We start from the raw sequence: 14,756 nt of genomic DNA, 5'->3' as shown, positions 1-14,756 counted from the left end.
GCAAGCGCCTCATCACAATGTGATACGGGCGCCCCCATGGGTCCCTGTCGAGGGTGGAGACCAGTTCATCCCAGGCACGGGCCTTGGCCGTAAAGATGGCCGCCTTCAGGGCGCCGCGTTTCTCGCGGTACGCCCCCGCGGCGGCCATCCCACTCACTCCATTCCTTCCCCGCCGGTCCATTTCACGCCTAGCTTGGCCGGCGGAGCGCCGAAGTTCGGCAATCTCCGCCGACCACCAGTACATGGACCGGCAGGGTTGCGGCCGGGTTCGGGGCATGGCGGCGTCACACGCCGCTGTCATTATGCCCACGAGCCCGGCCGCCTCAGCCTCAATGGCGGCCCGGGTCCCCGATGTGGGGCCCGGGTCCGCCCAAGTGGCCGCCGTTAAGGCGGCCGCTATCCTGTCGCGGTCGAGTTTTCGGAGGGCCCATTTTGCTGGTCGGGCGCCCCCCTGGCCACGTCTCCGGAGCACCTCCTCCGGGGTGACCAAACTAACAACAAAAGAATATATTTCAATGTGATATGTACATGTATATAGAAAAAATATTTCGCCCGTAAGAAAGTATATTATTTTTTGTTTTTTTTTTTTTTTTTATTTTTTATTTTTTTATTTTTTTATTTTTTGTTATTTTTTGTTATTTTTTATTTTTTGTTGCTGTTTATTTTTACATTTTTGTTTTAAATTATAAATGTAGGGAACCTGTTACTCTCGGCCGAGTACAGTGAAATAAGCACAACTGGTTGTTCTCAGCTGAAAGCTAAATAAAAATCTGTCACCTCGACCGAATAAAATTATATTAATAAAAACAAAATGGTCCTCAATAGTAAGGGGAAATAAAGAAATATATTTATGGTCAATGGACTTTGCTCCACGACCAAACTAACTACAAAATAATTTATTTCCATGTGATATGTATATATATGTATTAGATAACTAGCACAACTAAGTTCGCGCTGTTTTTTTTTATGAAAATGCAACTTTATTGTGAAAAAATGGTTACAAATGAATCATTCAAAGTATTGCCCATCGCTAGCTACAACTTTTTCCCATCTTTCTGGCAGAGCTCGAATACCGTTACGGTAAAAGCGTTCGTCTTGTGAGGCTATCCACGAATCAAGCCATTTTTTGATGTCTTCATATGAGCGGAACTGCTGATCAGCCAGACCATGTGCCATAGAACGGAACAAGTAATAATCGGACGGCGCAATATCTGGGGAATATGGCGAGTGGGGTAGGACTTCCCATTTGAGCGTTTCCAAGTAGGTTTTAACGGGTTTGGCAACATGAGGCCGAGCGTTGTCATGCAGTAGAATCACTTTTTCGTGCCTCTGCTCGTATTGTGGCCGTTTTTCGCGCAGTGCTCGGCTCAATCGCATCAATTGAATTCGATACCGTTCCCCAGTGATGGTTTCGTTCGGTTTCAACAGCTCATAATAAATAACACCGACCTGGTCCCACCAAATACGCAACATAACTTTCGCAGCGTGAATATTCGGCCGAGCCGACGACGTAGAAGCATGACCGGGCAGTCCCCATGACTTTCTTTTCTTTGGGTTGTTGTAATGAATCCATTTTTCATCATCCGTCACGATGCGATGAAGAAAACCCTTCCTTTTTTGCCGCTGGAGCAGTTGTTCACAGGCGAAAAAACGACGCTCAACGTCCTTTGGCTTCAAATCATATGGACCCCAAGTTCCTTGCTTTTGAATCATTCCCAACGCATGCACTCGCTTGGAAATGGCTTGGCGGGTAACTCCTAATGCTGAAGCAAGCTGTTCTTGCGTTTGGCACGAATCCTCATCGAGCAATGCCTTCAATTCAGCGTCTTCGAAGGTTTTTGGCCTTCCTTCACGCGGACGGTCGTCAGCATCGAAATCACCGTCTTTGAAGCGACGAAACCAATCACGGCACGTTGTTTCACTTAGAGCAGCATCTCCGTAAACTTTTTGGAGCTCTCGATGCGCTTCAGCCACCATTTTCTTCGAATGAAATAAGAAAATCAACACCTCCCGCAAATGACGATTATTTGGCACAATATCAGACATTTTCACACAACCAAAAGTATATGACGCCAAAACAAAATCACTAACGTGTCAAAGCGGTTTGTTTACCATATGTCTAAGCTTTGTTCATGACGTTTTGGATATGTCAAAATCGATCAGCACTTATTGCTGGAGCCATTTATTGACAAACAACGGGAACTTAGTTGCGCACCTAATAGAAAAAGTATTTCCCCCTTAAAAGAGAACAACATTTTTTTATGTTTTTGTTTTTTATTTTTTTTCTGTCTATTTATTTTTTATTTTTTTGTTATTTTTTGATAGAGGAATCAAAACTCATACGTTTTAATTTCTCTAGAAACAACGCTCCCGCACGGGATATTCGTTTTAGTGCGGCTTGGCGTCTTATTCCCTCTACTTCTCCTACAGGAACCTATCCTTTGGTCTGTCCTTGGGACTACGCATGCTCCGGCGAGTTTGGCGCGTCGAAGAATAAGCCGCAGTTGTTTCTAGAGTCGATTCGCAATCTAGTAGCGGCGTATCGTGAAAAGTAGAAAGTCTGCGGTGACGTGCACCGCCGCTTAAGTCACGTGGTCCCGGTAATTTTCTAACTTTTTTAAGTACCTCGGGCGACTGAGACATCTTATCAAAAATATCTCTAAAAATCTACGTTTAGTAGATTTCTCCTAGGCATCTGATTGTTTTATTGTAACAATGTACGACAAATCTATTTTATTAGAAATTTTGCTGGAAGATGATTGTCGTACTCTCGACAATGATGGCATGTCATATATACCTTCTTCCCCAGTGTATAACATTATTTCCGATAAAATGCATGCTTGCGGTAGTAAAATAACAGCTAAACACGTATAATTGTACGTGAAAATCGCAACGGATATAGAGATCTGTTACTTGAACAGTATTAAAAAAGATTATCAGGATAAGATAGATTTCAATGACACCTCAATTTCTGAACAGAGAAATTCTGCTTCTACTTATTCTAAACAATTTAATCTTATTCTGCAGAAAGTTGGCAACAAATATAAAAAAGATATAATAATCGCGTGTATTGGGTATTAAGAACAGGTTGGACTGACATTATAGCGGAAAAATTATGGGAGCAACAGGAGCTCAATTGCGTTTTTAAATTTAAGAAGCACAATGTTTATTTAAAAGCGAAAGCACGTTGCTATTTATTTGTCCGAGGTAATTGTGTGGAATGTGCTGCAATGATTGAATGCACGTTATTCAAAATACCGAGCGATAATATAGATGTTATTTTTGAATGTAAAATTGAAAATATATGTTCTACAAAACACACTGTAAAAAAAGAGATCTTAGAGGTAAAAGACGTGCCATAATAGTCGGAAAATTGATTAATGAAACCAAACAAGCAATCACGTTTCGTCGAGAAAAGGCAGAAACAGTTTGGTAATGAAAGTCCTTCGATTTTGCCTTCTTCTGCGGTTTTATGTAAAGCGAAGGAAAAAGTGTTGTTGAAACGACATGGATTAATATTTGTTAATCCTATATTGAATTTATTGAACAATGCAAAAATAGAAGCAATGAATATATAAATTCCATCATTAGTATTAGTTTATTATCCTTCTTCTGTATACCAGGTGTAGAAGTATGAAACCGGAATTCCCCTATAAATGGTGCCAGCGTTCAGTTTAGTGACCGTAAGACCGCTACTGCCGCGCTATTATATTCTCCTAACAGCTGACGAATATTGTCAACAAACATAACCCCAACTTTCATTCTCTAGTATATTTTTGTATAACCTTAAACATGTCACGTTTCGAGCCTACTAACTATGATTTGCGGACAGCATTGATTTTCTGTTATCATTTAAAGAAAACTGCTGCAGAATCACATCGAATGCTTGTCGAAGCTTACGGTGAATATGCTCTTGGTAAATCTCAGTGTTTCGAGTGGTTTAAAAAATTCAAAAGTGGTGATTTTGACGTGAGGAACGAAGAACTATGAACTATGAACTATGAACTATGAACTGCTGAAACCTGGTCAAACCGTCAATACTAATCGCTACCAACAACAAATGATCGATTTAAATCGAACATTGACTAAAAAACGACCAGAATATGCAAAAAGGCAACACAATGTCATTTTGCTCCATGATAATGCCCCATCACATACAGCAAAACGGGTCAAGGAAACGATCGAGTCGTTCAGTTGGGAATTACTACCGCATGCGGCTTATTCTCCAGACTTGGCTCCGTCCGATTATCACCTGTTCGCATCGCTAGGACACGCTCTCGCTAACCAACGCTTCGATTCGTATGAAAATGTGGAAAAATGGCTAGATAACTGGTTCGCTTCAAAAGATGAAAAGTTTTTTTGGCACGGCATTCATAAACTGCCAGAGAGGTGGGAAAAATGTGTTCAAAACAGTGGAAATTATTTTGAATAAAGTATTATTTATCACTTTCGAACAACAGACGTCTTATTTGTATAAAAAAATTCCGGTTTCATACTTCTACACCTGGTATACTGGACAACAGAACAAGAACTTTTATAATAAGCCCGACATAAAAAAGATGAAGAAGCATTTATGGCAATAGATGCCACAGAGAGTATTATAAAACGAGAAATATCACAAGATGCATCCGTACTTTTATATCAGTGCATATTGTTAACAAAGACGGCAGTGCGCCAACATTTTAAATGATCTCAGCCGACCATCGGGCTTTGATGTGTGACGTGGCAGCCGTGGAGGCGCCCGTCACAAAGTAATTAGCACCGATTTTGCGAATATTTCCGCCGCCGCGACCGCGTACGCGTTTTATTTCCCATACGCCGACTTTCGCCGGTTAAACATCCCGGAGAGTTTTGCGGAGCAGATAGAGTGGTCATCGCGCCCCGAGTTTTGTACCCCCAGGCTCCTCTTTTGGTCGACCAGCGGGCAGGAGAAACCCAAGGACGCCGTGGGACGGAGGAACATCGCCTACACCACCACCGCTACCGCTCAGGTGATTACGTAAAGCGAAGCCTAGTCTAATTGACGATTTTCTTTTCCGCCGACTTCCAGAATCGTTCTCGAAAATTCGATCGCTATCGAACAGAGAATGTTCTGGAATCGTCTATCGTGTGCCGAAATATTCAATCGCTCATGAATATTCAGCAACGCAATAATTGTCACCGTCACGCCGAGCTCCAAAGCTGTCGCGCTGTTTACCTTTTCAACTTGACGTTTAGCGAGGGGCCAGGGGGGCCCGCACAGCTGAGAAGGAAAACAATACCGCTTGATCGAGGATCGGTTAGAAGCAGTGACGTATCGCGGATCAAGGCCACGAGATACGTCGTCGAGAGGAAAAGTCTCGAAGCAACAACAATCCCGGCTGCCGAAATTTCGAGATCAAGGAAGGATTGAGAGCAGGCGAGAGGGGTGGCGGAAGCGGAGAAGTGGATCAGCGATCGAGAGAACGAGGAAGATCCGAGCAATCAATCTCTCACCGGTTGCCGTCGCGACACCACGATTGGAAAAATTCCGCGATATCGATTCTGAGGTTACCGAGCCGTTAATGAGACAGCGTGAAGGAGAGAGCGTGGAGGAGAGAGAATGCAGCATGAGGGAGAGAGCGTGGAGGAGAGAGAGAGCGAACGAGAACGAGCGAGCGAGAGCGCCGACGGAGCCGGGGCGGAGGACACTACCGGAGAGGACCGCCACACCGGAGTCACCCCGAAGGGCGAATCATCGTGAACTATAAGACATCTTATCTGCTCTTAATATCGTCTTGTCCGCGGAGCGGCCGCGAAATCTTGGAATCTAGGGGTCGGCCCTAGGTTCTCTACCGACTCGCCTATTGCCGCGAACGGCGTACAACTCGTCCTTAGCGCCGTCGATTCCGATTTTGTGTAGTGCGTTCGATCTCGGGGCGGGGAGCCCCGCTCTAATAAAAACTCGCCTACGATCACGAATCTACGACTCATCGATTGTTTTCTACCGTCCCCCCGTTTCTGACGAACCCATCCCGTCTCCGACTCCAAAATTCCCTGGAGCTACCGGTCCTGTGCAGCTCCGGACACGACTTGCCTATCGGTGGTTTCCGATAGGGTTGGTTTTCTCTCGCGATCTTTCTTTGTGCGGTGGTGTGGCCGTTTCCGCACCTGGCGCCCAACCTCTCGCGTTCTGGAGATCGTGTGTTGGAAGCCGGCGGAAATTTGCCGGCGGATGAACGGCGTCTCGTAAAAGCCGTCGCAGATGATAGCTTTCTTTTTACGTACCATCAAATCTAAAGGTATCCCTGTTCCACGAACGGTTGTAACCGATTTTAGTTGGGCTCTTTTAATTGCGATTTCCAACGTTTTCGCTGATTATATAGATTTTAGGGATTATTTACAAAAATGTTATATTGTTATAGTAAGAAAAAAACTAAACATTCCACCTTGCTTTATCAGACTGGACATTAGTCATCTAATTCGGATAATTGCTAGGTGGAAATGTCTGAAGGGCAACGAAAAAATATTGGTGCGGTTATTTTATATTTGTTGTGTCGCCCAAATGTATAAAATGGATTCGCTTAATGAAATACAGCATTTTATAGAATCCTTATTAGTTGTAGCTTTAAGTACAAATATTGGCTGTGCAACGAGTGGGGGAACGTTACCGTCCGAAAGGCGATTGCAATATTTAAATAATATAATCAAAGGTAATATCGATACTGAAATAACAAATATGTGCGATGATATTAAGCATGACAAAAATTTGAAAATTGAATCTTTTCAGGATTCCAGCAATGACAAAAATTGCAAAACAAGTTGGGCGGAATGGAGTAATTCTGTTTGGAATTTTGCACAAAAAATTGCAGAAAGTTCACAAAATGGTAGCATTATAAATGCATGTTACAATTCTAGTTTTGCAAAAGAAATAAAGACGTCTTTTATCCTATTTACCTATATGGACGGGTATAATGCGTCCGTATTTTAATATTCCGTGTGAAATTGCTACCTCGTCTTCTGTTCAAGCAGAGTTCAACGATTTAAAAATAGAGGTTGCAAAGGTCAATCACAAATGAGATTAAATAATTTTGTAATGCATCACTTGAATTATTTAGATGCAAAAATTACACTTACCTCTAAAAAACAGACATTTCCACAAACAATTATTTCAAAGCAACCGATACTATAGATAGCGTTAATTTTTTCATTAACAATTATCTTCAAAAAACGAATGATTCCAAAAAAACTAGTGAAATCGTAAATATTGCAGATAGACTAGATTTTTATTCCGATAAAAATGTGCATGATAGCAACGATTTTAAGGAAACCGATGAAAGCATACATAAATTAGATCGTCCAGATTCTTTTATCGATAGAAATATACGTGAAATTAAGGACTCACAGGAGACCGATGAACCTGTGCATGATATAAACAGTCCAGATTCTTTTACCGACACAATTATACATGAAACCAACGATTCCCAGGAAACCGATGAAACTGTGCTTAATGTAGACAGTACAGATTCTTTTATTGATCCATCTGAAAATGTCCACGACTTTAAAAATATTGTAGAAACAAGTATTAATTGGAATATCTGTGAGAACTGGAAAGGTTTGTTGGGTTCCGATAAAATCTTAATTAACATTTCTGAAGAATTCCCTAAAGCAATACAAAAGAAAAGAAGAAAACTATCCTACTTAGATAAGTGTCCTGAATGGGACTATTAAAAAAATATCAAGTCGCACAATTTACCTCTTATTATCAATGGAAGCAAATGCAAGGCAATTAAAGTTAATAAAGGAGCTTCATTAATGACAGTTCGCAGAACATGTGCCTTTGATTCATTGCTACAAATTATAGCAAGTGGAATTGCTGCACATGTTACATATCGAGAAGCAACAGAGTCATCTACCGATAATATAGTGTTGCGCCCGCGCTTTTGGGAGCGTATTGCTGGTTCGGTTCGAGATCGAGAGATGAGCGAGACAAGACGACGAGCGACCGGCTTGGCAACGTGTAAACAACAACAGAGTTGAGATGGTCCCGAGCTGTCAAACCGATTGGACGTGCGACGCATCTCTCTGTTAATATTAGAATATTGTTAATCCTGCATCAAGAAGCTTTATAGCGGCATTAAATTCCTTCCTAGTTTACTCTAATAAGTGTCTGATTTATTCCCCGCGAACGCGAACGCGAGTGTGCGACAAGGCGCAACATTTTGGGGGCTCGTCCGGGATACAAGCGGTAAAGACGCGATCGCGTACGAAAGCGGGGACGCGTGTGTTTGTGTGAGAAAAGAAGACAGTGGGCCATGTCAACGATACATTCCCCGAGAAGGACAAGGAGTCAGGCTCAGATCGTGGAGCAAACGGGTTTGCAGGCAGCGGAGGTGGAACAGCAGCTGGCTCGTGCGGAGGAGAGCGATCTCCTGCGGGACACACTCCAGGCTGCAGTGGAGGAACTGAGAATGCTCCGACAGGAGCGTTGGAGAGTGCCGTTGCAAGGCCAAGGCGAGCCGGGGGAGCGGCTAGGAGTCAATGCAGGCCAGTCTTTCCCAAATTATAAGCTTAGAGCTGACAATTATGATGGAGAAACGCCTCTCCGAGAATTTTTATCACAATTTGATTTGGTAGCGCGTGCCAACGGGTGGGGCGATAGGGAAAAAGCGATTATTCTTGCGGTAAATTTTTAAGGGAAAAAATTTAGCATTTAATTTAAAAAATATTTTTGTGAATAAATTAGGATTATTCAGTAAAATAGATACTCTCTTTTATTTTCTTTTGTTGAAGGTTTTGGTCAACTGTGGGACTCGTCGGAGGGACTCTGTCAAGATTTAGAATTGGAAGAAATGCATGAAGACCACCCTCCCCACGGTTTTTTGACCGTGGTTTTTCCCGTGGGGCATTGGACGAATGCCGGGGTGGGGACCTGGAGTGTTCTCGTGAGAGAACGATGGGTCCACGGGAGTTACCCCCTCCTTGTCCGAAGACTGGAGGCGCAACATAGAAGGCAGAAGCGTCATCCCAAGATCTTCTCGGAGGTGACCTAATAGGATACTAAAAAATGAAGCCTGGAAAGTCTAAAGCAACAGCTTAGACTAAGGCAAGAAATCATTGGTGTCCATGGTTCATCGTTAATCCGGAAGGAAGTCAGCGCTCGTTTAGTCTGTAGCAGCAGCTCAGACGAGAGCAGGAAGCTGTCTCGAGGGAAGGCACGTCTTCAGGAGCTCCCCCTATAATTGTCGGGACGACAATTAAAGGAGAAGGGGGGCAGTGTTGCGCCCGCGCTTTTGGGAGCGTATTGCTGGTTCGGTTCGAGATCGAGAGATGAGCGAGACAAGACGACGAGCGACCGGCTTGGCAACGTGTAAACAACAACAGAGTTGAGATGGTCCCGAGCTGTCAAACCGATTGGACGTGCGACGCATCTCTCTGTTAATATTAGAATATTGTTAATCCTGCATCAAGAAGCTTTATAGCGGCATTAAATTCCTTCCTAGTTTACTCTAATAAGTGTCTGATTTATTCCCCGCGAACGCGAACGCGAGTGTGCGACAAGGCGCAACAATATTTATAAATTAGATTGGTCTAGTTTAGAAAATGGAAGACTGCTTTCGATGCATTACGCTGAAAGAGCTTCCATACTTGAAAATGTGCCGCTTTTTCAGAAAGCAATTAAAAATTATACACATAATCTTAAGCAATTGGACGCTAACTGCAACGTGGCACATTTGGCTCAATATCTTTTTAAAAGCGAACCAAGTTATGTGTGTTTCCAAGCTATGTGTTCAGCAAATCTTGTACTGGTGGTACTACAATTTCGTTTCCATCTGTAATCTGTAGTGTAAATGTAGACATACTTTTACAGGAAGGATTACAAAATGTACAACATGCGATCAACGATGCTAAAAATGTAAGATTGAAATGCCGAACGTGTGGAGCAATAGAAGATAGTAGTTACAATTACGGAAATCAAATAATGATAGATACTTCCATCTTTACTGACGACACACACTAGAATCGAAATCCAAATATTATACATAATTTAAATTCTATTGCCAAAACCATTAGCCTGAACGATGTATCTTATATCTTAGCAGGTGTAGTACATTACATATCGTATGGGCACGATAGTTCTGGCTACTATATTGCATTTGCATATGCTGATACACATTGGTATATGTACGATGACTTAAAAAAAAAGCGTGAAACAATGAATCCTACACACGTTATAAAACCACATGTAATATTGTATGTAACGTGTTAAAACGTATGAGTTTTGATTCCTCTATCAAAAAATAACAAAAAAAGAAAAAAATAAATAGAAATAAAAAAAGTAAAAAACAAAAACATAAAAAATGTTCTTTTTAAGGGGGAAATACTTTTTCTACATACATATACATATCACATGGAAATAAATTATTTTGTTATTAGTTTGGTCGTGGAGCAGAGTCCATTGACCATAAATATATTTTTTTATTTCCCCTTACTATTGAGGACCATTTTGATTCTTTTATATAATTTTATTCGGTCGAGGTGACAGATTTATATTTAGCTTTCAGTTGAAAACAACCAATTGTGCTTATTTCACTGTACTCGGCCGAGAGTAACAGGTTCCCTACATTTATAATTTAAAACAAAAAATGTAAAAGTAAACAACAACAAAAAATAAAAAATAAAAAATAAAAAAATTAAAAAAATAAAAGAAAAAACAAAAAATGATGTACTTTCTTACGAGCAAAATATTTTTTCTATATACATGTACATATCACATGGAAATATATTCTTTTGTTGTTAGTTTGGTCCCCTCCATGCCGCCACCTTATCGTGGTGGAGGGGTACCGGCGATCCGATGAAGGCCGGCGGCAGTACCTTTCCGTTTCGGCCGAAAGGGAGGCCCCTACCTGAGGATCGCTGGCGAACGGCGGCAACGGGGAAGGAAAACCCCCACAGAAAACCGGACCGCGGTGGGCTGCAGCCCCGCGGTTGCTAGAGAGGGACGTAAATCCCTCCACTGCAGGGGAGCCCGGCGACTCCCACAGGGCCGATGGGCCCAATCGCCGGTAGGGGTAGGCGGCCCTAATTCCAATCGCCCGGCTGGCTGGGGCCGTTAGGTGGGGCTTGCTCCACCACCAGTCTTGGGGAGGTTTTTTTTTTTTTTTTTTTTTTTCGGGGTAGGGGGTACCTCCGCTCCGAGACGGGTAGTCTCCCGTCACGGAGGAGGAGAAGGTCCCACACGAGTTGGCATTGTACGCCGGTCTGGCAGCCGAAAGTGTGGGACACCCTCGAACCGTCCCTACTCGGGCCTCGGCTCGGGTAGGGTGGGGAGAGGTACCCACACCCGGGATTGCACGTCGGTAATTTCCGACAACCCGGGGGGTGGAGGGGTGCGCGGGCCGCTCGGACATATTCCGAGGTCGGGGTCGCGCACCCTGGGATGGCCATCCCGTCGGAGTTACCCGGAGATTTTCTCCGGGCCGGCGGGACGGGAGGTGGAGTCGCAGGAACCGGTACATTGGCCCTCCCCACATTCCGTGGAGAGGTGCCGCACCCCGGCAACCCTGCGACTCCTCCTGGTCACGTCCGCACTTCGCGGCGTGACCGGCCGTGATGGCCCCCCCGTGTGGGCAGCTGCGCACGGGGTATCTCAGGGGTCGGCGTGGCATTTGCCAGGACCCCTACAGCGGTGGTCCGACCAACGTCGGACCTGGGCTCATATCGTAAACCCCCGGGGTCGTTATGTCATGTCTATGACGATCTCCGGGGGAACGAGAACCTTGGCTTAACCGCCTGGGCTGCGAGGATGGGGACCTCTATAAAAAACCCCCCCAATCTCAAGTTATGGGCCGCGGCGAGGAGATGGATGGCCGGCGGGTTAGCCGGTCACTAGCGGTCCACCCCGGGGCACCTGGCGAACCCCGGGCGTACCAATCGCCCGACCCCAGCCGAGAAGGCACCGGCTGGGGGGTACGTATTTCCTCCCATTTCTAGAGCCCGCCCTGTACGCCTTCGGGTCACAAGGGGTGGGCAACACAAGAATGATGTCCCTTAAAACAAAACAAACACAAGACACGGTGGAGGGTGAGGGTGAAATGGAGGTGGAGGCGTACGCCTCCGTAACATGCGGGCGGAATATGCCCATTGCGGCGCGGACCAACAGCGCTGCGGGATGGACTTCCTGGCCTGAGGCCTTGAGGAAGAGCAAGGAGGCCATTAACGGCCTACCTAGAAAGGAGGAACCTGGGGCGACCTACGGCCCTGAGTTCATCGGGACTTCAACTGGGTCATCACCAACCCAGTTAGGGCCCCTGATAGTTTTAGTACTCTCCCGTCAAACCTCTCCTTTGAGGATACGCGGGGGGGCGGCGTCCGGGCACTCGGACTCGGAACACGAGGGGAGGGAGGAGGAACCCTCAACCTCCACAGGGACGGTGAAGGCGAGCCGCCCTGGCCCGGCAAGTAGCATGGCTGCGCAACTGGCAAAAAACAAGGCTGCGCAACTGCCGAAGGGCAAGAAGAGGAGGCTTGATCCCTCCGCCTCGTCTTCTGACCACAAGGTGGAGGTCGTTGACAAGTCCTCGGACTCGGCCTCCTCCCCGGAGGATGAGAGGTGGGAGTCGGCATTCAGGAGGAAGAAGAAGGATGGGAGGGGAGGCCCTCCGAAGGACCCTTCGCATGAAGGGTGCTTCACGGCGGAGGCACTGAAGGCCAAGAAGGTCTTCGCCAAAAGGTTGACGCAGGGCCGGGACGAGGAGCGTGCCCTGAACCCCTCGGCGGTCCTGAAATACACCAAGAAGGTGTCGGAGATCCGCTACAAAGAGGCGGACCTCATACAGGAATACAGGGACATCTCTTCGGCCGGCTTAGGAGCAGTGGTGACGGAGCGCGTGGCCATGCTGCAGAAGATGGCCCAGGGCTGCTCCAATCTAACAGGTACCACGGTGCAAGCGCTGTGGAACACTTCGGCCCACATTTCGGCAGCCGCCGCGGTTTTGAACCAGAGAGCGCAGCAACCTGGTCATGCGGTGGCGGAGGCCGAATGGGAAGACATCAGGAAGGAGGTCCGCCAGCTAAAGGGGGACCTGACGCACCTCAGAGCCGAAAATGAGAGCTTCAGGTCGGAGAACGAGAACCTGAAGGCCAAAATTAAGAAATTGGAGGAGGAGCGATCCAGAGTGGCGGCGAGGGCTCCTAGCCCTCAACCCACTCCGAGGTTGAGGAGGATGGCGACGCGGTCGGCGATCGCCGAGTCGGAATCGGAGGGGGAGAGTATGAGGGGGACGATCATTCTCTTCCCAGACCCCCCCTGACCCCTCCTGCCGCCCGCAGCCTGGGGAAATTATTCCACCGGCTATTAGGCCCCCGCTCAGAGGGGTCTCTCACATTATTGAGAGAGAGAGAGTGGCGGAAACGGATTCCGCTGCTCCTTCCAATGCCGGTCTGGAGGCGGCCGTGGAGAAGCTCATCCCAAGGCTGCTTGCTAGTATGGGCATCCATCCGCCCGTACCTCCGCCTGAGGGATCCGAATAGACGATGGATGTGGAGGCGGAGGAGCGTTGTCGCCCCTCCTCCTTCCCCCCCAACGGCCGTGATGGGGGGATTGCTGGACCCTCCCGTACCCCGGGAGTAGTTCCTATTGAGGCGGACTCTAAGGCCCGGAAAAAGAATAAAAAGAAGAAGGGGAAGAAGGGTAAGGAGGGCACTGCGCCCCAGGTCCTCCCAATCCCGGAAGCTCCCCGAGTGATGGGGAAGGAAAGTGCCCAGGGGGGCCTCGAGGGTAAACTGAGGGGGCTCGTAGGCCAGAAGGAGAGCCAGAAGGGGGGAGTCGCTGCCGCCTCACGAGAGGCCGGGAAAAAAGTGCAGCCTGCTAGAGGGGTCGCGACCCGCTCCTCCTCCCAGCCGTCCACGTCGGACGGCTGGAATAAGGTGGTTGGCAGGAGAGCCAAGCAGACCCAACCAAACTCAGGGGGGGTTAAACCTTCCCCTATTGCCGGGAAAAATCAACCCGCCAAGGGGAAGAAGGAGGGGAGGCAACTGTCCACCCCCGGACTCCAGGAAAGGGACCGGAAGTGGGAAACCTTCCCCAGATCTATCTGGGGCAATGGGAGGGAGGGGGTGGGAAGGGTGTTCCGCGCCTAAAGGCGCCAACGTCCGCGGCGGTGTGCATAACCTGTCCAGCTGGCAAGTACAGCGAGGTGATGCGCATCGCCAGGAGCAAGGTCCCCCTCTCCGACCTGGGGATAAATAACCTCAGGTGCTAGAGGGCCATCATCGGGGCCCTTCTGCTTGAGGTCCCTGGCCCGGAGGGGGACAAATTAGCCGACACCCTGGCCGTTAAACTCAGGGTGGCGCTGGTGGGTGAGGAGGGGGTCAGGGTGGACCGCCCCTCTAAAAAGGCCGAGGTCCGCCTACATAACTTGGAGGACTCTGTCACGGTCGCGGATATAGCAGCGGCCGTGGCGGACGCCTCGGGAGGGGACCCCTCAGACATGAGTGTGGGGGATATAAGGAGAGCCCCCAACGGTTTGGGGACTGCCTGGGTGCGGTATCCCGTCGCCGCGGCCAAAAAGGTCGCGGAGGCGGGCCGCATCCAGGTAGGATGGAGTATGGCCCGGGTCGAAGTGTTGTCGGCGGGGCCCTTGCAATGCTTCCGATGCTTGGAAGAGGGGCACGTCCGTCAGCACTGCCGCAGCGAAATCGACCGCTCTGGCTTATGTTACCGCTGCGGCGGCCCGGGTCATCGAGCCGCGGAGTGCACCGGAGGACTATCATGCCCGGTGTGCTCCACGGCCGAG

The 14,756-nt window shown here is 47.4% G+C and overlaps 1 protein-coding gene across 1 annotated transcript; it reads left to right on the top strand.

The window, feature by feature from the left end:
• The first annotated feature begins 13,494 nt into the window (after nt 1-13,494).
• LOC116853460 lies at nt 13,495-14,100 on the top strand. The gene has a single exon (XM_032834569.1). It carries the CDS (start codon nt 13,495-13,497, stop codon nt 14,098-14,100), a length of 606 nt encoding a protein of 201 aa, XP_032690460.1.
• The last annotated feature ends 656 nt before the right edge of the window (nt 14,101-14,756 follow it).

This window comes from Odontomachus brunneus, unplaced genomic scaffold (assembly GCF_010583005.1).
Source record: "Odontomachus brunneus isolate Ranch 3 - 2012 unplaced genomic scaffold, Obru_v1 Obru_scaffold_325, whole genome shotgun sequence".
Taxonomy (NCBI): Eukaryota; Metazoa; Arthropoda; class Insecta; order Hymenoptera; family Formicidae; genus Odontomachus; species Odontomachus brunneus.
This window is presented reverse-complemented; position numbering and strand designations above follow the sequence as displayed.